The following is a 26,003-nucleotide window of genomic DNA, read 5'->3' on the forward strand; positions in this document are numbered from 1 at the left end:
TATTGGAGGTAAAAAAAAACCACAGACACTGAGAGGTGACTCAGAGTTGAAGAACTTCGGCAAGCTAAAAGTCAGAGGTTTAGGTAGAAAGAAAGAAAGAAAGAAAGAAAGAAAGAAAGAAAGAAAGAAAGAAAGAAAGAAAGAAAGAAAGAAAGAAAGAAAGAAAGAAAGAAAGAAAGAGGGGTCGAAAAAAGAAAGAAAAAAAGAGAGAAAAAATAGACGGGGGATGATATTTAGAAAGATACAGGATAGAGATAGAGAGGGGGCGAAAGAAAGAAAGAAGGAAGGAAGTAAAAAGACAGAGAAAGGGGTAGAAAGGAAAAAAGAAATAAAGAAAGAGATAGAGAGGGATAGAAAGGAAGAAAGAAAGAAGAAAAAAGAGACAAAGAGAGGGGTTGATAGTTAGAAAGAGGTAGATAGAAATAGACAGGGGTAGAAAAAAGAAAGAAAGACGTAAAAAGACAGAAATTGTAGAAAGAAAGAAAGAAAGAAAGAAAGAAAGAAAGAAAGAAAGAAAGAAAGAAAGAGACAGAGAGAGGGGTAGAAAAAAGAAAGAAAAAAGAGAAAATATAGACAGTGGGGATGGGTAGACAGAGATAGAGAGGGGGCGAAAGCAAGAAAGAAGGAAGGAAGTAAAAAGACAGAGAAAGGGGTAGAAAGGAAAAAAGAAATAAAGAAAGAGATAGAGAGGGATAGAAAGGAAGAAAGAAAGAAGAAAAAGAGAGAAAAAAGAGACAGAGAGAGGGGTTGATAGTTAGAAAGAGGTAGATAGAAATAGAGAGGGGTAGAAAAAAGAAAGAAAGATGTAAAAAGACAGAAATTGTAGAAAGAAAGAAAGAAAGATGGAAGGAAGTAAAAATACAGAGAAAGGGGGTAGAAAGAAAGAGGGGGATAGATAGATAGATAGATAGATAGATAGATAGATAGATAGATAGATAGATAGATAGATAGATAGATAGATAGATAGATAGATAGATAGATAGATAGATAGATAGATAGATAGATAGAACACGCACTTGGACTTCCTGTGACTTTGTGATGTCACAACAAAGCCCCGCCCACTTCCACCTGGATCCACCATCCAATACATTTTGCAGGATTTGGTTTCTCTGAGTGTTTTATTCTGAAATCTGCTCTATTTATTTTAATTGGATCACTTTAGGAAACAGTCAGCCAATCAGAAGAGAGACTCAGAACCTCCTCCTCCTCTCCTCTGATTGGCTGACACCGACCTGTTGTTCCTAGAGCTCCAGAAAGAAGCTGAAAGAGAGAGGAGATGGAAAACTAACACTGAGATGGTTTTTAGATCTTCTCATGGATCAAACCCTTCAAAATAAAACTCAAAATATGGAGCTTTAATGTGTAAAGACAGAAAATAAATAACTTCCTGTCTCCTGTTGGGAGTCGATTAGTTGTTAGTTTTAATCTGGATCTTTAAAGAATCCGTCCACATGGTCGGGCTGATATCTGTTATCTGTGAGGTTTGCACCGAGGTGGACGCCGGACGTTATTATTAAGCGAAGGATGTGACATTTAGCCAATGACGGACGACGTGTGCAGAGCGACAGACGGACAGGACGCGAGGACACAGCAGCAGCACAGAGCTCAGCAGATGTCAGGAAGCCTCGGGCGTCTGGTGAAACACAGCCACAGTAACAGTTCCTCACCTTAGAGGGCAGAGTCGAGCTGCTGTCCTGCTGGCTACGGCTCTCTCTCTCTCTCTCTCTCTCTCTCTCTCTCACACACACACACAGAGACACACAGAGACACACAGACACACACAGAGATGTAACCGGGGTGAAGCAGACAGAAAGTAGAGCAGGGCTGGTCTGACTGGAGGAGGAGGAGGAGGAGGAGGAGGAGGAGGAACCAGTGTGTCCAACACATTAACACCAAGAGGAAGAAATGTCAGACTTTATTATTAATCAACTACATAAAAAAATCTAAACAAAACAACAAAAATCCTAAAATGAATTCATTAGAAATTCGATCTTTATCCTTGCAACATGTAAATCCTGCAACTCCAGTGTAGTGATAGTGATGGGCGAGTAAAGTAAAACGTTATTAACTAGAATTTAAAAAAAAAAAAGCTTCATCTCATATGCCATAACATTGGTAACCCTACTGGATAAGAAAATGAAAAGAATGTAAACATGGGGAATGCATGTAAATGTGGGGAACTAGGTAAGGCGTGGGGTTTTATTTGTGGTTGTTTGAAATGTTAACGTCTGTCTGTCTGTCTGTCTATCTATCTATCTACATATCTGTCTGTCTGTCTGTCTGTCTATCTATCCCCCTCATTCTTTCTACCCCCTTTCTCTGTATTTTTACTTCCTTCCATCTTTCTTTTTCTTTCAAATCAAAATTAATTAACTCATCCTTTCCAGGCTTTAGAAATAAAACTAGCAGTCTGACAGTAAACACACTGAAATTACAGTAAACAACCACTCCAACTTCTGCTCATCAGAGCACCAACGTATTTCATGATCTCTCTCAAATCCTCATACTTTGTACAATATAAAAGGAAATGAGACTCACTTTCTACTTCATCTAACTCACACATTTCACATATTCTATAATATAATATAAATGTAATATTAGTATTGCATGTGTAGCCTGTGCAGCGAGCGCCCTGCAGCAGAATGTGGAGACGACTCGACTTCAGCGCTCAGTGTTCAGACTTTGTGAGTGTGACAGCTCGTCAATACCTCAGATCCTCCTGCAGCTGCTGCTCTTAGACACGTTGGAGCTGGAGAAACACAAACTGATGAGATATTCTCCCTCCTCTCTCTGTCTGTTTTCAGCCCAGTTGCTGGTTTTCTTCTCCTTCTCCTTCTTCTCCTTCTCCTTCTTCTCCTTCTCCTTCTTCTCCTTGGTGCTGCAGCAGCCGGAGCAGAGCAGCCATTTGATTCCTCATCCCTGAGCTAGTTGACATTTATTTCACAAACACTTGACATTTGGAAATGGGCTCCCTGTGTGAGCGCTGTGTGTGCACACTTGTAACCTCCCCTGTCCTCACACACACACACACACACACACACACACACACACACACACTGGGCCATTAGCAGCCTTTGTGCGGAGCAGCTGGACAGTCAGACGTCTGCTGGTCGTAGGAACAAGACGTCTGACTCTGTTCGGACTGAAATGGACTTGAACTGTCAGTCAGTCAATAGATCAATACGCTCTGATCAATAGTGACCAAGGCAGGCTATTGATCCAGTTGAGAGAAGTTTAGTTTTATTCAGTTAAAGGTCGGAGCCTGTTCTGTACTGTCGGCTGCAACGTTAACTTTTTATGTTGTGTGTTTTTCCTTCACACACACACACGCTTCAACTTTTCCGTGACTTTCTGCATCTCCATCGTCATCGATCATGTGTAAAATCAGGTTATTATTGATGTATGATTCATGCGTGAGGGCGACGCAGCACTAATTCTGTTCACATGCATGTGGTCCTCGCCATCGCCATCCAAGCGTGGCGGCGCCCATTGTTCATATCAGCAGGAATAATGACGACTAAAAGCTAAATCCAGCTCCTTATGAACGTTGATTCTGAACATTAGGGAGGAGGAAAAAGTGAAAGAAGTGATGATGAAACGTTGATTTCACTTGTAGTTTATAACTGTATTTCATCTGTGTAGTGTTCTATAATAGGGGTGTACCCGAACCCGAATACGCATTACAAATAACACTTTGATCCCGAAGTTTCTCCTCATATTCGGGAGCTTTTTTCTAAAGACAAAGAAACGTTTGGATCAGCAACAGCACATAAGGCAGGCAGCAGGCAGCACTGCCGGCTAGTGTTTGTCACCCTGTCTCATTTGTGTCTAGTTCACGTTAGAATTGCTAAGAAACAGCAAGTCCCAGCATGCATTGCATTACAGTAGACAGGAAGTGCCCACCGATACTTCCAGGGTCACTGTTCAACAACAACATCTAATGGGAAAAGAAGCATCTATAAAACGGTGGAGAATTTGATCCATTCAGTCCGATTACGTTTGTAAAGTCTAGAAGAGCCGCATGATTAAATGATTTTATTCCCGTTCTAGTTAGCTGAGAGCTAAAGCGGAAGTTAGCCGGCTAGCTCGGCGTAGCACGAGCTCAGGTGAAGTCAGTGCGCCCACTTCCGGTTTCTTCCCGAATACGAATATGAATCCAGAGTTGTTTTTTTTAAAGCCTGAATCTGAAACCGAATACAAATAGTGCACTGGCTGTACACCCCTATACTATAGGCTACCTTTATTTATCAAGTTTGGGGCATTGTCTTAAGTGAGCTAGCGAGGCTAACGCTTACCCCCCGGCAGTAGCCTATTTTGCAAGCACACTGTTGCTATGGCACCTCCCACAACCGACTGTGATTGGTTGAAAGAAATCCAAATGGCTGTGGGGTTTTTTTTTCTCCGATCTTTGGATCATAGTTGGAGCCAGACCTTTCTTCTCTGGAGAAAGGTCTGGTGAGCGAAACTAGCGGCTAACCGACTGTAAGAGGAAGTGATTCTACCAGTGAACCATCTGACAGGAAGTTCATGCCTCTGTAAAATCAGATGGTAAGGCATCTGGGGAAAGTTCTGAGGAAGGAGGAAGACTCAGATGGAAACTGCTCACAAGGTAACGTCTTAACTTGCTTTGTCTAAAAAACGAACCAGAATTAGAATCAGCCTTTATTGTGACTATACAGAAGTACAGCGAAATCACAGCCGTAATTCAACCCGTCCGCACATATACAGCATACAACACATAGGCCTACAATAAGACAGACATAACAGGATGACTGGGCGATAAGAGGGGGGAGGAAAAGGGGAGAAACAGCAGCTCCCAGACTATGCTCCTATGGGGAAGTACAGTCTGGGACTGGGAAAAAAAAACCTCAGCAACATGGGCACATATTCACACTTTACAACATAAGAACTCAAGACAACTTGCATTGGGGGAGGGGGGAAAGGGGGGTGGAGGTGTTCCAGCGCAGACAGGCTGCGGACCCTGCTTGTCGCACTGTGGGGTGAAAGCGGCAAAGGCGTGGGATGGGGGGGTAGATGTTGCATGTGCATGTGAGTAAGTGTCCATGGATGCATGTTTCCCCGAACCTGAGCTTCTCGTCGAGAAAATGTGAGCTAGCGAGGCTAACTCTTAGCCCCCGGCAGTAGCCTATTTTGCAAGCGCACTGTTGCTATGGCACCTCCCACAACCAATTGTGATTGTGGTTAAAAGAAATCCAAATGGCCGTGGGTTTTTTTTTCTCCGACTTAGTTCTGGACCAGCCAGACCTTTCTTCTCTGGAGAAAGAAAGGTCTGGTGAGCGAGACTAGCGGCTAACTGACTGTAAGAGGAACTGATTCTACCAGTGAACCATCTGACAGGAAGTTCATGCCTCTGTAAAATCAGATGATAAGGCATCTGGGGACAGTTCTGAGGAAGGCAGAAGACTCAGAGGGAAACTGCTCACAAGGTAACGTCTTAACTTGCTTTGTGTAAAAAATGAAGGTCCTGCAAAAGACTTCATTCCAAGTTTTTGAGACAGGCAGCAGGAATCAGTAAGGGTCAAATAACAGACATCAGGCAAGCACAACAGACGGTGAGTTGGTGTTATTTTCTGCCTCTAGACTGAAATGCTTGAGTGTGACACAAAATTATTATTGGCCATTTAGCTTTAACTCATTAGATTTGCTTTCGTCGTAGAATGCTTTCAGGTTTAAATGAATTATCAGGTTAACAGCTGTAATAAACTCACTGGGATATAACCCCCCCCCCTCTCTGTCGCCTCCCAGGGGAGTTCACCCCACAGATTGAAAAAAGCTGCTTTAGATCTAAAAGAATTGATTTTGATAATTACACGCTGATATCGGACATATTGGTATAATACCTGGAAGCCATCTTGAAAAATGGGTGCCGTATTGAATTTTTGCCAGTGGCTGCAGCACCTTTTTCCAAAAAGAGTGACCCAAATTTTTCAAACATCTATTTCCAGAGGTCTACATTAAGTATTGTAGGGTTATGAAGTTCATTCACGAAGTGGTGACAAATGAGGAAGTGGAACTGGTAATACTCGGTGTACTACTTCCCTCCAATCTCAGATTCAGTCGTTGGCTTTGCAACAACTTCAGACATGGCAGATGAGCTCCGTATAAAGTCCATTTACCATTTAGACGTATGATCAGTACCATTCGTGGTTGTGATGGTTGAGCACTTGAGTTTTGACTCAGGTCTGGATGACGGATGATTGTAAAGGGTTTCTGTCTTATGTCTCTCTCCTCTTCTCTCCAGTAGTAGAGCTGACATGGCGGATCAAAGGAAACTCCTCACACCGTTGCTCACCTTCATCCTCTGCTTCTCTGTTTGGCCGATCTCTGTGTGGTCCATCTTCCAGGGAGAAGATGAAAAATGCTCTCATGGCTATAAAATAAAGCATTACACCTCCCAATATGGAGTCGAGTGTGATGACGACTGTGGACTGCGAGGGAAAAGCTACTACTGGTGTAATTCCCCAAAAGGGTGGGGTTACTGCTCACCAATTAACAATGTTGACTACCAAGGCAACCCCTGTCACAAGCTATACCCTTGTGACACATATGGAAAGGACTACTACTGGTGTTACCTAGAGAATGGGGGGTGGAACTACTGTGGACAGGTGCTTCCGCAAACCATGATTCATCTGACCAGGTATCTGGCTGTCTGCATTGATCCCTGTAGGTACGATGGCAGTAAGGGCTACTACTGGTGTTACACTGAAGACGGCTGGGGTTACTGCTCACCTCAACCGAACGTCACCTACAAAGATGTGCTTTGTCGCTCAAATCACAAGTGTGGAACTCATGGCAAAAATTACTACTGGTGCTACACTGACGATGAAAACTGGGATTACTGCGGACTCATTGTTTTGATACCAGGCATGCATCCCATTTCATTTCATTCCATGTCACGTCAAAGCAAATGGTCACTAGATAGTCCCCGCAACATCAACAGGAGAGTGATCACTGCAAATGAAGTAGACGCCGAAGACGACATCATGAAGCCCAACAACAACATACGTGACGAAGCATTGGAGTTAATCGACCAATGGAATCAGCCCGTGTCCGGTGTGCTTACATCGAAACATCTTCGCCTTGACATACAGAGTGTCATTACCGTGAACAACCAGAGGTGTTACAAGCTGCAAATCCAGCTGAAGAAGAGCCGCAGTAAAGGAGAGAGCACCACTATCTCACAGCTCATATGTACGACTGGCATCCCAAGTAGAACCATGCCTTGGGCCTTTAGACGTAGTTTAAGGAACCAGTCCAAGATAGTTAGAAAAAGACGGCAATGAGATTAGTCAACCAGCTCCAACACCAGCCAATAATGTCAACAGTTACATCACTCAAACCTTTGTGACTAATGATTGTTACAGCATGCACGTAAAACGACCATGTAGTTAGCAAAAAAAAATGTTATGGGTTGCTCAATTAATCACTTAACACCAAATGTTTCATTATGTTTTCATTCTTCAGCGAACTTCAAGAAGATACCTGTATTATTTTCCATTTTCTAAAAGTTGAGTTCTGTAAGTTACATCACTCAAACTTATGTGACTAATGATTATAACAGCAAGCATGCACATAAGAGTTTAGCAGAATGTGTAGTTAGCATCAAGCTCCACATTAGCAAATTAATTAATTCATTAAATATCAAATGTTTAATTATCTTTTCATTCATCATCATATTTCATTTGTACTCCACATTTAAGGGGCCAACTGTATTCTTTTCTGTTTTCTACAAATTGAGTTCTGATTGTAGCCGTATAACTACAAAGCTACTTCGCTACCTAGATACTTATCCTTAAATACAGTATGATCTTGTTCATCACATAATTGTGTAATCCAATGTACAGAGTCAATATCCAAACATTGTGTGTAATAAACAGAACATCAAATATGTGTTGTGTGTATTTGTGTGAACATGTGATTGATTTGATTTATTATATCATGCTAGCAGTGGAGCCAAGAAGACTCCATGAGTCACGTTCAGTTGAAAAACATTTATAAAATAGATTAAATTTCATTGAAGTTCAAAAAAGAGTTCAAAAACAATTGGCAAATTGGTCCATTGCCATAATCCTTATAGGTTCGTTACCTTTAATTGTCGGTGCAAGCTGTTTTTAGAATGGCGGAGCAGAGCCGTGAGCTGCTCAGAGCTACGCTACGGAGGCTCATTATGGGATTTCTTGGTTTCCTTCATCAAACTCATCAAATACACAATCCAACAACTCCACAACGCTCTGGTGGACAAGTTGTGACCTGCACATTCACCACGCTATGAGATAATAACACAACGTTACCAGACAGAGCTGTTTTAGAGGAAACCAAGAAATCCCATGAGCCTCCGTAGTGTAGCTCTGAGCAGCTCACGGCTCTGCTCCGCCGTTCTAAAAATAGCTTGCACCGATAATTAAAGGTCACGAACCTACTGCTATGACTATAGGGATTATGGCAATGGGCCAATTTGCCAAAATGTTGAACTATCCCTTTAAATTGACAAAGTTGTTTCCTTAATTTGTAGCATTTTTGTGTGTTTGCTCAAGTTGCAGTGTGTTGACCCCTCAGAGCCACCGTACACACATGACTTTTGTTTTTGTCTTTGGCTTTATGTTGATCTCTCTGGGCCACCATAGCAGGAATTTAGCTACTGCTGCAACACCTAGGTCACCTGATGTGTTTCTGTCTGCTTCATCATCCTCTGGCCGCTCCCACACTTCATCTTCATCTTCATCTTCATCTTCATCTCCGTCGTGTCCTTCATCATCATCAGTTGTTGCAGCTGCAGCACAGCTGGTTGTGTGGCAGCTGCTCCCGTCTGAGGGCGGCTGCTGTTTGCATCGGGCTTCATCCAACCGTTCTCCCTCACTGGTCGGCTCCTCCACCCCTCCACCCCTCCACCCCTCTCTCCCTAACACACATAAACACACACACACCACCACCACCACACTTCTCCACGCTGGTTGAGCCGCCACGCGCCATCTGCTCCCATCAGGAGAGGGTGATTGATGCTCCGCCTGTATAAAAGCTACAGGGATGACTCATCGACTCCCCACTGTGAAGGATGCTGCAGTGTGTGTTGTTGTTGTTGTGTGTGTTTCTGCTCCGTATCTCACTACTTCTTTGTTTCTTCCTGTATCAACATAAGTTTGTGCAGCCTCAAACTTTTTTTAATTTTTTTTGGCCAGTGATCGATCACCTGGAGTCGATCGTTCAGGTCAGTGATCACCAGGAGGTTTTTACAGAGTCAGGGTGAAATTAACTGTAACAATTTTACAGTGCAGTCGTCTCTTCAACAACTGAATGACGGCGTCAATATACATCAATTATCAACTAACAACTTTACTGCTTCACTTAAAGCTGTAAAAATACATAGTTTAAAGCTCCATACAGTATAAAGGTAGATGTTTGTATTAAAGCTCCATACAGTATAAAGGTAGATGTTTGTATTAAAGCTCCATACAGTATAAAGGTAGATGTTTGTATTAAAGCTCCATACGGTATAAAGGTAGATGTTTGTATTAAAGCTCCATACGGTATAAAGGTAGATGTTTGTATTAAAGCTCCATACAGTATAAAGGTAGATGTTTGTATTAAAGCTCCATACAGTATAAAGGTAGATGTTTGTGTTAAAGCTCCATACAGTATAAAGGTAGATGTTTGTGTTAAAGCTCCATACAGTATAAAGGTAGATGTCCATGTGTAGTGTGATTATAAAGCAGCTCTAGGTTCTATATTAATACTGTGAAAGTGTCAAAGCCTCAGTCCACAGAGAAATTCACACAGCCTGTATTCAGAAACTGAGTCTTAAAGGAGACATATTCTGCCCCTTTTCCACAAATTAAAATAGTTCCCAGGTGTCTTAAAGACATGTCTGTGACATGCTTGGGTCAAAATTCCCCAAGGATCAAACATCGCAGCTCTTTTCATCCTCTTAAAACAGCCCTGTTCAGGTCAGGTGGTATTATGCAAATTCGAAAACTAATGACATCATTGGATGACAACTGAGGGAACAGCTCATAAAAACACATTACGTAATTTCAACCTCAGGAGCCTGAAAGTTACCCAAATATATCTTAAAGAGCCTCAAAAAGTTTATTTCCATAATATGTCCCATTTAAAACCAGCCGTCAGGACTTCCTGTTACTTTGTGATGTCACAACAAAGCAGTCACCCTTAAAGCACCGCACACACCACCATCCAACAACTTGAAGGATTTGGTTTCTTTGAGTGTTTTATTCTGAAACCTGCTCCACTTCTTTTTTGTTATAGGATCTAAATGAAGGTAAAACTATTAAACGAAGCACAAAATAATTTCACACAGATAACGAGAGACTCATTAATCAATGATTATTCCACCGCAGAGTGGTTTTTGTGCAGTGAAGCTTGTGAACACTTGAGTCCAGTGGTTTTGTCTTTCTGAACCTGCTTTGTGCTCACGAGTGCGTTTTGCATCAGAGCGACGACGCACCAACACGGCGTCATCATCGTGCACTTGCTGCGCTGAGTGTGATTTAACACCGGTTCACATGCAGCTGCTGCTGCTGGTGAAAGAGACGAGGAGGAGGAGATGGAGTTGGTCCTCTGGTCTCCATGATGAGATGAAATCACCGAGCGGAGAACAAACAAACCCGACGGCGGTGGTCGGCGGCGGCAGCGGCGGCCTCCAAAGCCACAGTGTGAGCCCGAGGCAGGTCGGCCCCTTCATCTGCATCTCAATGAGGAATTTGATCACAGCTCAGCATTCAGAGGCAACGGCACAATGTGGAGCCAGCGGGGGCTCTCAGATATGAAAATACGTCTGGGAAACAAATTAAAGACGGAGGAGGAGGAGGAGGAGGAGGAGGATGAGGAAGGAGACGAGGGACAGGTTCATGTTTTGTGTTTGAGCTTATCGGTTTTGGCTCAGAGTATTTAAAGGTCTGTTTTATATTCTGGGGCCGGTCCAAGACGAGCTCTTAAAGTGAGTGATGAAAGTTTAAAATGTGAAGGAGTTGTTGCAGCCAGCGACGCTAAAACAGGTTTAATGTTCCCTCTTTAAAACGGTGGCAGCTGAGCGGTGGGCGGGACGGGAGAATAAAAAAACATGGAACAAACGTCTCCAAGTCAGAGATGAAGAGACGAAGACGGAGACGGAGATGGAGTTTAATTTTAGAGATGAGTCATGATCGTAGAAAACATGTTTGGTGAGAGTCCAATACGACACGCGAATATAAGTTTAATATGAGAGGAGGCTTTAACCTTCATCGCTTTGAGACATGAAGCAAACAGAAAAGTCAGATTTCCATCCATGATGATGATGATGATGATAATAAACTCAACCCCACATGTTCATAATGGAAACATCTGATATTTTCTTCACAGGAGGTTTGTATGGTGGCCCAGAGTGGTCAAACCTTAGAAAACACACACAGAAACAGAAACACAAAGAGCACAGGAGTCAGTGAAAATGTTTGAATGTATAGTGAGAATTAATACTCCCTATAAAGTGGACTCATAGTGTCCCACAATGCAGCTTGAAAAATAGCAAACAAACGGTGGTCATTAACCAAGCAATATACATACATACATACATACATATAGGCTATACTATAATGCATTGCGGTCGCGGCGAAAGAAAAGAGATTTTATTTTGAAAACCAACCCGGCAACATTAATCTGGAATGTTTTAATTGTGCGACAGTAATGACGTCCAGTGTTGGGCGCGTTACTATTAAAAAGTAATTTGTTCTAGTTACTTGTTACTTTCTTTAAAAATGTATCTGAGTTACTTACTGAGTTACTACATTGTAAAAGTAACTAATCACTAGGAAAAATGTGACTTTTAAAAAAAAATAAAATGCTCCAATATGTCAAATTACCTGGACTAACGCCCCAACCATAACCCTAACCCCCGTTTATCTGGAACTAACCAACTCACTCAGTATTCCTCCACACAGGTAGGCTTTGTGACTCACTGTATCACTCCGCCTATCAGCTGTTTGGATCAGCAGAGTGTGGAGGAAGACTGAGTGAGTTGGATTTTTTCCAACTAGTTGAAAAAAATGTGTAAATAACGTCCTACACTTCACTTTAATGGGAGTATTATTATTATTTTGTGACGGGACGTCTTAAGTCAAGTAACGGCACATTTTTAAATTACTTGTTACTGGGAAATGTAGCGCCATTTGTAACACCGTTTATTTATAACGCCGTTATTCCCACCACTGATGACGTCATTCACTGCGCAGCATGAGTCGTGTCCCAAAGTGTCTTTTAGTGAATGAGTGAGTTATTTTGGACACAGGTGTCTCTCAGACAGGTGCATCAGTCTCTCCTGTCCCCGTGGAAACACTTGTGTGAAAACTTCTTTTTCTCCTTCTGTTGTGTATTTACAGCTCTTATTTTAAAACTGATGAACAGATTTTATGACTTTAGTTTAGTTTAGTTTCTCTTGTCCCAGGTTGGGTTCAGGTTTCAGGCTCCAACGCTGCACAGAGGTGACGACACATGAGTCAACATCTGTTTACATCTGTAATTAATACCATGAGAAGAACAAAAACAGCACAAGAATGAAATCATCTGACATGTCGTTGTCTGATAAAACCCTGTTGTGTTTTATCGAGCCATCGGCTCCACTCCTCCTCTGCTTCACTCAGCTCTTATCTCTGCTCACGTTGCTCTTTGTATCTTTAATTACAGGTTTCCCCGAGTGTGAAGCAAATCAGAAAAACCCACGACAAAGACGCCACAGAGCTCTCACACCTGTGGCTGTGATATGAAAAAGTCTGGGTGGAATAAAACACAACTGGACGGTGAACAGACAACAGATGTAATATAATCACAGAAAAGAAAAGAAGAATAGTGATGAATAGTGAGGACGGTTAAGGAACACGGTGCAGCAGCAGAAGAAGGAGAAGAGAGATGAGTGTGTCTCTAATCAACCACAGCGTCGACTCCTTTCATCCTCTCCTCTTTCTTCTCTCCTCTGTTCAAATCAATTCTTCCTCAGAGTTGAAGCTCAGTTGAAATATTTCAAAGCCGTGGCTGATGTAAGTAGATGGGTGAACTTTTATTTTGAAAGGTCACAAGAGGACGTATGAACACACCAGACTGCCCAAACACTTTAAACAAACTATAAGCATAAGAGAATTCAAGTTAGTGAAAAAAAAAAACATCTCTTAAATGGATACATATAAAAGTTGTGGAATTATTATTAATACATTAATAACATTAAAGATACAAAATAATATTATTCAGTAAGGAATATTAACTACTAAGTAATACATATAGATATAGATTATTAAATTTGTAATTATATGTTGGAGCCCAGGATGAGTAGCTGCAGTTTTGCTGCAGATAATGAGGATCCAAATAAAACAATTAAACAATTAAACAATAAAGATCTTCATCTACATGAACCTGGATAAATGAAGGTCACACACCTGACTTCACTCCCTCACAGGATCTGCAGCTCATAATTATCATCTTAATTACACTCTATTACAAATCTTATCTTATCTTATCTTATCTTATCTTATCTTATCTTATCTTATCTTATCTTATCTCCATGCTAAACTCATTTTAGTTCAGGGGCCACATATCTGAAGAGGGCTGGACCAGTAAAATCACAGCATAATAACCTATAACGACTCTAAATGCTTCCCTTGTGTTTTAGTGCAAGTACATTATAAAGATGTTTACAGCTAATGAACTTAATGATCTTCTTACAAAACATTATGAACAACCTGAAATTTCTTTAGAAAAAAATGTTCAATTTCATCCTAAAAGAAGAACAATCCAGGTTCCTCCATTATTTTAACTTTGTAAATAAATGAGGTGATGTGAGGATGTTGTATTAATAATAAACTTGTCTTTACCAGACATTGGTGCATTTTCCATCTCATATGGTGACGTTCAAGAATCTGAAACTCGGTTTTCCCCTGTTTATGAACTCACCGAGGACCCCTACTGGTCAGACGATGAACTACAGGAAGAGGAAACAGTTTGTGTTTCTCTACGCAGAGTTTACAGCTTTTATCTTTCATCGGGAATTCATTAGATTTATTTTTGGCCTGTCTCCACGTGCAGCTGATCAAATGGTTAAAGGGATATTTAAACATTTTGGCAAATTCGTCCACTGCCATAATCCCTATAGTCATAGCAGTAGGTTTGTTACCTTTAATTGTCGGTACAAGCTGTTTTTAGAACGGCGGAGCAGAGCCGTGAGCTGCCCAGAGCTACGCTACGGAGGCTCATTATGGGATTTCTTGGTTTCCCTCATCAAACTCATCAAATACACAATCCAACAACTCCAAAACGCTGTGGTGGACAAGTTGTGAGCTGCACATTCACCACGCTATGAGATAATTATGTAACATTACGACACATGAAGCGAATACTCTGAACTACTTGTGCTTTTGAAATCCCTCCGCCCAGCAGCCGTGTCAGGAATGTAGTTCCGGCTGCATTTCCCTCTAAAACAACTCTGTCTCATAATGTTACATGATTATCTCATAGCGTGGTGAATGTGCAGGTCACAACTTGTCCACCAGAGCGTTTTGGAGTTGTTGGATTGTGTATTTGATGAGTTTGATGGAGGAAACCAGGAAATACCATTAGCATCCGTAACATTAGCTCATATCTCTGCCCCGCCGTTCTAAAAATAGCTTGCACCGACAATTAAAGGTAACAAACCTACTGCTACACTGCAAAAACTCAAAGTCTTACTGAGAATATTTGTCTTAGACACTTTTTACTTCTTTCAAGCATTTTTTCACATAAAATAATCTGATAGTGGGGCAAGTTTTTCTTTCTTATTACAAGCACACAAAAAACTAGATTTCACTGGCAGATTTGTCTACTTATTTAAAGTGAAAATTTGGTTGAAACAAGTGAAAATTATCTAAAAATATGTTAATTTTTAGGTGATGAGTTATTTTAAGTGGAAAGAGATTAGTTTTGACTAGAACTTTGACATTTTTGACAAGAAATAAGACAGATATTTTCAGTAAGATTTTGAGTTTTTGCAGTGTACTGTATGACTATAGGGATTATAGCAATGGTCCAATTTGCCAAAATGCTGAAATATCCCTTTAAAAACTGTGGCTTTTTTTCACGGCAGCGCCACATTTGGACGGCGCCCAGACGTAGACACGGTGGTGGAGGTGTGAGGTTTATGAGGTTTATGAGGTTTGTGTCAGTGAAGCAGGTCGGTCGTCTCTCTCAGACTGGGACGATGTTTCCAATCCCATTACACAACCAGTAGACATGCAGATTAATCAAATCTCCATCATGTCGCCTCTGTAACATTATTCCCTTATGCAATGCGGCGCTAACGACCCTGCAGCACCATGCACACACACACTAACACACTAACACACACACATGGAGGAGCTGGGCGTCCTGTCAGCTCCATGCATCCCAGTCTGACTGCTGCTCTCTGCGATGACGTCCGGTCCGCCGGTCGGAGGAGAGAGACGGACGTAAATGGCTGCGAGCGCCTTTGAAAAGGGAACATATGCCCTTTTTGAAGATGAGAAGCCTCCTTTCTGTAGCACATGCACACACCATTAGGCCGGCACAATGGAGGAGCCTCAAGGCCGAGCGCTCGTCTGAGGAAGCCGCGCTGCCAAGGCATGAGCGCCACGGATAGAGACCGTCTTAAAGGGCCACGGCCTCCTTTTCACTTCCACACGCAAATCACTTCCACACGCAAATCTGAAACCAGTGTCAGTGTGTGTGTGCTAGATCAGGGGTTCTCAACTAGTCTCACTCTGGGTCCCACATTTTCCCGTGGTCATTAAGTTGCGACCCACTTTTATAGAATTCAAACCAAGAATTTTTCTTTTTAAAAGCCTTTAAAAACTCATTTTGCTCTTTATTGAGCAAAGTGCATTTCAGAGCACATGAATGAAACTGAGGAGGACCATGACAACTGCATGTACGGAAGTGAATAAAAAAATATCAAACTGCACAAAATGGAGACCAACAAAATGATATATTTGACTTCTAATGCATCTCTGCATTCAGAGCATGTTCACAAAAGTGAATAAATATCAAATTGCACGAAATAAAGACCCACAAAACAAAACAAGGTATTTTCACTCCATTCAGGCCACGTTAATAAGAAACTGATATCTTTGCATTCAGAGCAAATGGAGCAAATAATAAGAACTGAGGAGGAGCATTACAACTGCATGTGTTCACGTGTCTCCTGTGCCTTTCAATATAAGTTATTTTTCAAAATAAAAGACATGTCCAACATCAGATGTGCATTAATTATTATTTACTTTTTTGCCCAGCTGTCCGCGACCCACTTTTGGGTCCGGACCCACCAGTTGAGAACCACTGTGCTAGATAACTGCCCACACACACACACATGCTGACTGTCTGAGGCCTTTTAATCCCAATGACACCGTTTTCACACAGGAAAGTCTGAACCGAGGTTCAAGGTGTTTCTGCTCCGTCGTCTCCATCTGATCCGGTTGGTTCTGGTTTCACACCAAAGAACTGTTGATGACACGTTGACGTCCTGTCCTCATCATCACCTGCGTACACTGCGTCTTCCTACACTTGGCACCGATTGGTTTGTAAACAGGCATTCGTATGACGTAATGTATTTCCGGGTCTCATATAGAGAGCCTAAGCAGAAGCAGGAAGTAACGTCACCATGGGACCTCAATTCGGAAAAAGTCTCCAAAAGTGAACGGGATTCAAAATGTTATTTCGTGATCCGATTTAATTGTGCCATGAGAAAAATATCGGACCTAAACCGACTTAAAACATCACGTTTCATGCCGAGAAATCAGCAGTTTGTCGTAAAACGGCAACGGAAGAATGTATTTAGTGTGAAGACGCTCTACGACTACAGATCTGGTGTCGCACAAAAACTACATCACCAACTGACACGGGAAAGGAAGGACGCCATGTGGTGACGTCACCTACGCCACCTGGAGTCTTTCTGGTTATGGATTATAAGGAGTTTTATTTTAAAATAGTTTTACAACAAACTGCTGATTTCTCTTCATGAAACGTGATGTTTTAAACAGGTTGAGGTCAGATTTTTTTCTCATGGCACAATTCAATCGGATCACGAAATAACATTTTGCAAGCCGACATGTTTGTAAAACTAGATCTAATTCACAGTCTCGCGCGAGACCCAAGTTGACGCTCGGTGTGTTCAGGTGCGGTTAGAAGCTCCCGTTTGTGTCATAAACACAGGAATATCAACTCTTGACTTGCTTCAAGTAAATAAACTTCTGGGTGCATGTTTGAGCCTCCATCTGACGCTGTCTGTGGCTTTGAGGGATGGAAACAGCCTAAGCAGCAGAACTTCAATCTGCTCCCATTCATCATCGCTGCCGTGGCGACGCGGGGACAGACACAACTACCGCAAAACAGGAGCAATTAACCTAAAAATGTTCAGATTCCTTCTTTTAGACCTAAAATGTTAGGAAAATACAGCCCCGAGTTGAATTTGCCCGGAATTGTCCTTTAAAACTACAAAAGTCTGAACAATTGGGAAAACAAACCCAAGTCCGAACCATAATTTGGTCCGGACCGAGACCACCTCTTCTGGTATAGGACCAGATTCTGGGTCTTTGGTCTGGACTGTGGTCGAGGGAGATTCCACACCTGTAAATCTGGTTTCGATCAAACAGAAAAGTCAGAAAGTCTCTGCACCAAACCAGGTCGGTGTGAAAAGGAGACGATGTAAAATAAACAACAAACGACATAAGTTGCTTTGGATTCAGATGAAGAGAAGTTTCAGAAAATGAAAAATAAAATGGATCCACGTTTCCTTCCTTCCACGACTGTTGAACAAACCGTGTAATTACCACAAACTACAAAAAATACAAAATGCAGAAGATGCAGAAATCCTCGTTCTGTTCACTTCAGTGGATTCAGAGATTTATGTCATTTCTGTTTCTGTTGTTCTCCTGGGTCAAGGAAGGAAGGACAAAGGGAAAGAAGGAAGGAAGGAAGGAAGGAAGGAAAAAGGGAAAGATGGGAGGAAAGAAGGAAGGGAAAAATGGAGGAAAGATAGATGGAGGGAGGGAACAGATTGGGTCGAAAAGGAAGGAAGAAGTAAGGACAAAGGGAAAGAAGGAAGGAAGGAAGGAATGGAAAAAGGATTGTGGAAAGAAGGAAGGGAGAAAGGAAGGAAAGAGGGAAGGGAACAGATTGGGTCAATTGGGTCAAAAAGGAAGGAAGAAGTAAGAACGACGGGGACGAAGGAAGGAAGGAAGGAAGGAAGGAAGGAAGTAAAAGGCAATGGAAAAAGGAAGGAAGGAAAGAAAGATGGAGGGAGGGAACAGATTAGATCAAGGAAGGAAGCAGAGGGATGGACGAAGGGAAAGAAGGAAGGAAGGAAGGAAGGAAGGAAGGAATGGAAAAAGGATTGTGGAAAGAAGGAAGGGAAAGGGAAGGAAAGAAAGATGGAGGGAGGGAACAGATCAGGTCAATTGGGTCAAAAAGGAAGGAAGAAGTAAGAACGAAGGGGACGAAGGAAGGAAGGAAGGAAAAGGCAATGGAAAAAGGAAGGAAGGAAAGAAAGATGGAGGGAGGGAACAGATTAGATCAAGGAAGGAAGCAGAAGGATGGATGAAGGGAAAGAAGGGTGGAAAGAAAAAAAGATTGCGGAAAGAAGGAAGGGAGAAATAAAGATGGAGGGAGGGAGCAGATTGGTTCAAGGAAGGAAGGGGAAAAGGATTGTAGAAAGAAGGAAGGGAGAAAGGAAGGAAGGAAGGATCTCCAAGAGCCGCTTTTTTTATTATTGATTCTGTCAAGGTCACGTCATCATTACTGTACATGCTCGTGGTGCGTTCAAAGACACCGTGACATGTTCAGGAGACGTCATTACCTCATCATTATCATGTCTGACATCATCTGGAAATGAAACCAAAAAGAGAAATAATGAGACGTGGTGAAGAGGAGGACACTGTGTCATCTCTTTTAAAGTGTCCTTGAACGCATCGTGGTGCAGCAGTCAGACATGTCAGCGCTGCTCTCTGCTCTCTGCTCTCTGCTCTCTGCTGCTCTCTCTCCACTTCATTCTGACTATAAATACTCCACCGCTGCATTTTCAGTCGGCTCAGCGTATGAATCATGTTGTATTTTGGACGAGGTTGTGTCTTATCACGCGCCAACAGACGGCCGGCTGGCGCTCCAACGAACGCACCGCGCGGAGCTGAAGTGTTTCACCTCTGTGTGATGGGTCTGTCACGGCTCAGGTGGAGTTGTTTCTTTCTGAACCGAGACGTCTCGTTTTACTCCGACACCTCGTGACTTCCTCCTCCTCCCTCTGACTGACTGACTGCTGGGGGGGTGAGGAGGGGGAGAGGAGGGGGTGAGGGTGTTAATTAGACGCGTGCCACTGTTTTCTTCCAGGCGGGAACATTTTACACATTTAGTTCACACTCCAGCTCGTGGGCTCGATAATTAATACGATTATTCATTTAGAATCTGAGCCAGAGACAAAACGCTGCTTCGTCTCGGGGCTAAATGATGATGAGGGTCCAGGGGTTTTCTTTTCTGGCGTGTGACGCTTCACATTTATATTTAAATTTGTTTATTTGGATAAACCCCTTGAGATGTACCAAACGTACCAATGTTAGGGTTAGGGTTGGGGCACCGTTGGCTATATTATGGCTCCTTTGGACCTGTTTATTGCATATTTCAGTTTTTTTTTATTGCTATCATTGCTGTGTTTGCGATAATGCTCCTTTAAACTTTAACTTTTTTTTTGTCTGTTTGTTTGTTCTGCTTACTTTCTTTGTATGTTACTATGTACTATGTATGTTTGTATTTCCGTTGATAATATGGACCCCCTCGAAAATGAGATGGCACATCTCAAGGGGCTATCCTGTAAAATAAAATCAAAGTCAATAAAGTCAACGTTACTAAAAATGCGACACGGCCGGAAAAAAGAGAGAGCAAGTCAGTAAAAGTAAAAGTAGCAGTAGCCTGGTAAAAAAGAAAAGAAAAAAAAAAGCGTGATAAATACGAGATAGCGGGATTACTCGACAATCGAGACGGCAATTAAAAACCTCATCTTTTTTATTTTTTATTCTTTTTTGTTAACACTTTACAATAAGCGTCCCTTCATTAACGTTAGTTAGTACATTATTAAGCATTAATATATAAACTAATATGTTCATTAATGCTGTGTAATGCATACATAATGATAACTAATTACATATTCAACTTTTATTATTACTTAATAATTTACTAAACATTAATTAACTGCTTACTAATAGGCTACATTAATTAATGTGTTTCCTAATCCTAAGTAATACATAATGATTGTTAATATATCTGTAAACAGTTAATTAATGCTTAATAATGTACGAACTAATGTTAATTAAGGGACCTTTATTGTAAAGTCTTACTTTTGTTTTTTAAAGCATCTATACACGCAACCGTGGAAACATCTGTCGACCAATCAGAGCTGCTGCTGCTATCGTGTGTTTCCTGGATGTTTTGTCTCGTCTCCGTCGAGGAGATGAACTCCTGAGTCGCTTTGACCTTTGACCTCTGTGTGTGTGTAATAATAACACACAGATTGTCTCCTTGGCTTCTGTTTACAAAGAGGAAAGGCAGACACACACACACACACACACACACACACACACACACACACACACACACCCAGGTCAACCCTCCTGGATCAGTATTATCACATCTGGCAGCGCTGAACAAATCCTCTCCATATTCTGTTCAAGTTAGTGAGAGAATGAATGAGAAAGACGATTAGTGAGCATAAGCCACCGTGTGTGTGTGTGTGTCATTGTGTGTGTGTCATTGTTGATGTGAAGTGTGTGTGTGTGTGTGTGTGTGATGGCATGAAAGGCTGCTGGTGTTGAACCGTGGCCGTCCTCCAGCAGCAGCAGCTCGTCCTGCTTCATTGTCCACAGGAGACAAAAGGAGAAATGACCACAAACAAAAACTAAACAGAATGAAATGAAAGCAGCAGCAGAATGTGTGTGTGTGTGTGTGTGTGTGTGTGTGGACACAGCTGCTCAGTCACATCTGTAATTTTCCCAGAACAAAGCAGCAGCAGGACGTCAGCAGGAAGCAGGAGCCACAGGAGCCACAGGAGCAGCTCTGAAGCTCTGAAGCTCTGAACGGTGAACGTGGCTGAAGTCATGTGACGTTCAGGTTTTCCTGCTTCTCCTCCACACAGGTTCATGCTTCTTCTTCTCTTCCTCCATCAGGGTCTTCTTCAGTCTCTTCTACTTCCATCAGCGGTCCAGTTCCAATCCGACCCCTCACAGACTCACTGACTTAGAGTCGCGTTCACAGGAAGTTCGTGAGTGTGTGAGGGCTGTTCCGTTGTCAGATCATCAAGTCAGTGAGTCAGTGAATGAGCCCTTACTTTTATTTTATTTTATTTATTTATTTATTTAAGGAGGACAATGCACATTAATGAACATAATAACCTTACCATTAGTCAGCACCGATGCTGACTTTGGGTAAGCAAATTACCCACAGTTCATAGCGTTGTGAAGTCAAACACATGGGCAGGCTTGGGGAGTAACGGACTACATGTAACGGCGTTACGTAATCAGGATACAAAAAAAGGGTAACTGTAGTCCGTTACAAGTACAGAAAAAAAAAACGTAATCAGATTACCGGTACATTTGATAAAAACGGAGATTACTTGACAGATTACTTAACATTTTAAAAATCAACCACAGGCTATAGAGCGGCCGTAGAAGCCACTCGCCGTCTCGTTGTAGTTTCAGAGGTGAGGCACACAGACACCTTCTGCCCGTACGGTGTGTGTGTGGCTGAAGCTACGCTGCCTCTTAACGTAACTTTACTAGTGTGTGAGCGGCACGTAAGTTCACGTTGCTTTCGTGAATTGTAAACACAGACGGCCCCTCGGTTTTAGCGTCCAGCAGTTTAGCGGCTAATTCAACTGCAGTGATGGATAACTGTACCGGAGAGGCTCAACAACTTCATGAGCTTCATTTGAGGAATAAACAGCAGCTTTACCTGACGGGAGACCGACGCCTGAGCTACGGTAGCTAACAGTTAACAGGCTATTTCTCTCTCTCTCCCTCCCTTCTTTACACACACACACACACAGCCCAGGTTGTCTGTCACATCTGTTGTAAACCTTGTAATAATAGCTTGTTGAGTACAGTTAACAGTGGCGTGCACAGACTTTTTGAAGGGCAGGGGCGAAAAGGAAAAAAAGGGGCACCTAATAGCGCGTCCTCGCCACTGAAGAGGGCACTTTAGCACGCGTTTGGGCTTCCCTGAAGGCACTTTAACACGTGTTTTAGCTTCCAAGGGGGCACTTTAGCACATGTTTTGGCTCCTAGATGTGGCTCCTAGAGGGCACTTTCAGGGCTGCCAAGTTTCAGAAAATGACAAGAGTGAGACTGTAGCGACATGGTGCGTTTGGCCGGCGACCACAGGTCGGCGGCGAAAAAAATTTGGCCTTTTTAAACGTTGATTTGGCCTGTTTTATAATATCAATACCTTAAGACTAAAAAACATCGATGTGGCCTGTTTTAAAGGTGTACAAGAATGGCCGTTTGTCCTGTTTGTCGCGCCGAGTTGTCACGAGCTGCAACACGAGTTTACCCGAGTGAGGAAAACGAATTTGATTGGTCGTTATCGAGCGGGCGGGATATTCAAAGCTTGGGGCGAGACCGAGCTCCGTGTGTGTTGTCTCAGACGTTTGAATGACGGATGACGGATCCAATATCAGTGGCTGGTGAATCGTGTACAGGCTGACGTATAATCCGTGCGCCTGCATTATCCAATGCGAAAAAAAAAATACACACTTTCATCCCGGATTTACTCAAAAATAGAATTTTGCACAAAGTTTGACCTACATCGTCTGAAAGATGAGTTATCACATTAATTTTATGATCCAGAGTGGGCTCAAATTCAATTTTCTTTTCTGTACACCTTTTGGCTCACGTGTTTTGGCTCCCAAGGGGGCACTTTAGCACACGTTTTGGCTTCCAAGGGCACTTTAACATGTGTTTTGGCTTCCAAGAGGGCACTTTAACATGTGTTTTGGCTCCTAGAGGGCACTTTAGCACACGTTTTGGCTACCATGAGGGCACTTTAGCACACGTTTTGGCTCCTAGTGGGCACTTAAGCACGCGTTTCAGCTCCTAGAGGGCACTTTAGCACGCATTGTGGCTCCTAGAGGGCACTTTAGCACACGTTTTGGCTCCTAGAGGGCACTTTAGCACACGTTTTGGCTCCTATGAGGACACTTGAGCACACGTTTTAGCTCCTAGAGGGCACTTTAACACACGTTTTGCCCCCCATGAGGACACTTTAGCACGTGTTTTGGCTTCCAAGAGGGCACTTTAACGCGCGTTTTGGCTTCCAGGGGCACTTTAGCATGCGTTTTTCAACAATTGGGCCACAAGGGGGGGCAACCGCCCCCCCTGCCCCCCCCCCTGTGCACGCCACTGACAGTTAACATTATTGTGGCTTCGGTTTGAGTGTGGATTAACTCGTGGTTTGTGCCGCGGCTGTCACTAATGTTGATAAAGTGATGATTTACAATCAAGAGTTTATCCATTGTGTTTTATTTTGAAATTTAGCGGATGCTCGGTGCGTTTCATTTCCTGTTTCCTCTGCGTGGATCATAGACTGTAAAAAGAATGGACGTAGTGTCCGTGACGTCACCCATTGGTTTTGGGGAGTCGTTTTTGTGACTCAAATATGGCGGCCTGGACAGCGCCATGTTGGATTGGCCGGCCGAGAACCCGCCCACTGGCCTCGAAGCAGCTGTCCACGGAGCTGCTCGGACCTGTCACTCAACGTTTCCGCGCCCTAATTGGTCAGAGTTTTAACCTAATAACAGTAAAACGGTAGAGTAAAAAAAAATTCACCCCCCTCAGAGTGTGTGCGGGGGTAGAAACTATCGATTGAGACGAAAAAACGTTCTGACACCAGGCTTTTAACATGTTTATTGAGGATGTAAAGTCGGTGATTTTAACATGGGGGTCTATGGGGAATGCTCCCTTCTGACACCAGCCCCCAGAGGAATCCGAGGGTATTGCAGTTTTTTGAACGCGGAAGTGAGCTTCACTTCTCAGACCCACAACTGCCCCCTTGGTGTGGATTGATGCATGATGGCTGCGTGACTGAATTTGCATGTTTGGTATTAAAGTAATCCAAAAGTAACTAAATGTAATCCGTTACATTACTTTAATTTTGTGGTAATTAGAGTAAGTTACTAGTTACATTTTCTAACAGGTAACTTGTAATTGTACTGGAATACATTTTTAAAGTAACCCTCCCAACCCTGCACATGGGATGCCGTCAGAACGCGAGTGTTAAAAAAAAGAAAAAGTAAATGAACACACTTAGACAGAGAGAGCTCCACCGGTCTCTTATTGTTAGTCTCACTCGCCAGACCCTCCTCCAGAGAAGAAGAAGGGTCTGGCTGGTCCGTCTGTGATTCTGCGATCAGAGAAAAAAACTCTTGGTGCGCTCGCAAAATATTGCCAGTTGGAAACTGGATTTGGGTCTGCGGTGTAACGACGGTCGGCAACCGCTGACGGATGTCTATTCTTCTGTTCAAATCAAGACACAGATGTATAATAGATCCATGGTTCGGTTCCTGTTGTTGTTTGTTGATGTTTCCCGTTACCGGGCGGACTGTGAAAGCTGCAGCACGGAGGCAGGACTTCCACCGGGTGGCTCGTTCCGGCCAATCAGAGGCTAATCGCAGCAACGCACTTCCGTTAGGCCAGACTAGTTTATTGTTAATGGACAGGAGCCAAAAAAAAGAAAGAAAGAAAAATAAAAGAATAAGTTTACTGTCAGTATTAACGTGCAGTTTGTGATTATTGATGATAATTTGATCAGATCTGATCCAGGAACATTTTGTTTTGAGTCCGTCCCCTCACACATATTTGTGCGTGTTGAAAGTAAACGGTAACATGTTGTTGTCAAGGTAACGTGTCGTGAGAGTGTGTAAGTGCTGTTCCATTCATGTTTACAGCATCTGGACCCTCACACACTCTCACACTCTGTCACTTAGAGCTGACGTCACTTCAGTCAGCGAGGGTTCAGGGCCTGAGTCTTCAGGGGGCGGATTCTCCTTCGGTCTCTTCTTCTTCTTCCTCTGCTGTGACCAACCCCCTGAGAACAGTGAGTTATAACTTCTCATATCGAGGCCTCAGGTGTTGATGTTGGTGTGTGACGTGATGACGTGAGGAAACCACAGGTACAGAGAGAGATAACCGATGACATCATAGTCACCAGTAAACTGGACTGGATTATAAAGTGATGTGACGTCGTCCTGCTGTTTAATCTGCAGCCGCACGAACACTGGACCTGTAGGAAGAGACGCCTCCATCGCTTCTGTCCCACCCGTCTCTTTATACTACTGCCTTTATCTCTCCTCCTCCCCCCTCTCTCTCCTCCCTCCCCCCCTCCTCCCTCAGCAGTAAACGCTTCACATCGGTCCGTTTTTAGCCTCGTCCTTGTGTGGGCTAAATAAAAACCACGGGTCATCAGATATTCTCTGAGGAAGATCAGCGGCTTTGTGGAGCTTCATTTAACCTCCCATTGTGTCCACGCTTAGTCGCTTAGTGTGTGTTTGTGTTTGTGTGTATGTGTGTGTTTCTGTGGGTTGGGCAGGGGGGGAGTCACCCAGTGCAGTGTGTGTGTATGTTTGTAATGTTATGTGAGTTATCACTGTCATTTCTGAGTTTCTTTTATTATTATTATTGAAGTTTTCCCACTTATTTTCCTCATTATCCTTATTTCCCACTAATTTTCAGCCTCTTTGCTTCAGATCAAACGTCAAACTAATTAAAAACCCATTAAAGAACATCATTATAAACTTGATTTGAGTTTTGTTTTCCCTACAGACAGCGAACGCATCGTAAGTTGAAGCTGTGTGTGTAGAAATACTTTTCTACAAGTAAAAGTCATGCATTCAATATTTCAGTATTGGTGTTAAAAAACACTTTAAGTAGCCTAATAATAATAGTAATGATAATAATTGGGAGTATATTGAT

At 42.6% G+C, this 26,003-nt stretch overlaps 1 protein-coding gene across 2 annotated transcripts; it reads left to right on the forward strand.

The window, feature by feature from the left end:
* The first annotated feature begins 5,414 nt into the window (after positions 1-5,414).
* LOC146969841 (uncharacterized) lies at positions 5,415-7,616 on the forward strand. Of its 2 annotated transcripts, none has more exons than XM_085804337.1 (2): positions 5,415-5,573; positions 6,266-7,616. In XM_085804337.1, the coding sequence occupies exon 2, from the start codon at positions 6,276-6,278 to the stop codon at positions 7,302-7,304; it is 1,029 nt and encodes a 342-aa protein (XP_085660463.1). In that variant the 5' UTR covers positions 5,415-5,573; positions 6,266-6,275; the 3' UTR covers positions 7,305-7,616. The 2 variants fall into 2 exon arrangements, with proteins under 2 accessions (XP_085660463.1, XP_085660462.1); XM_085804336.1 differs by having other exon boundaries at positions 5,419-5,573; positions 6,263-7,616.
* The last annotated feature ends 18,387 nt before the right edge of the window (positions 7,617-26,003 follow it).

The sequence above is a fragment of the Trachurus japonicus genome, chromosome 17 (genome assembly GCF_045865225.1).
Source record: "Trachurus japonicus isolate A0001 chromosome 17, Traja_1.0".
Classification (NCBI taxonomy): domain Eukaryota; kingdom Metazoa; phylum Chordata; class Actinopteri; order Carangiformes; family Carangidae; genus Trachurus; species Trachurus japonicus.

Bases quoted from the DNA above. Each gene is read 5' to 3' on its own strand.
- LOC146969841 (XM_085804337.1), top strand. From the start codon at position 6,276: ATGGCGGATCAAAGGAAACTCCTCACACCGTTGCTCACCTTCATCCTC.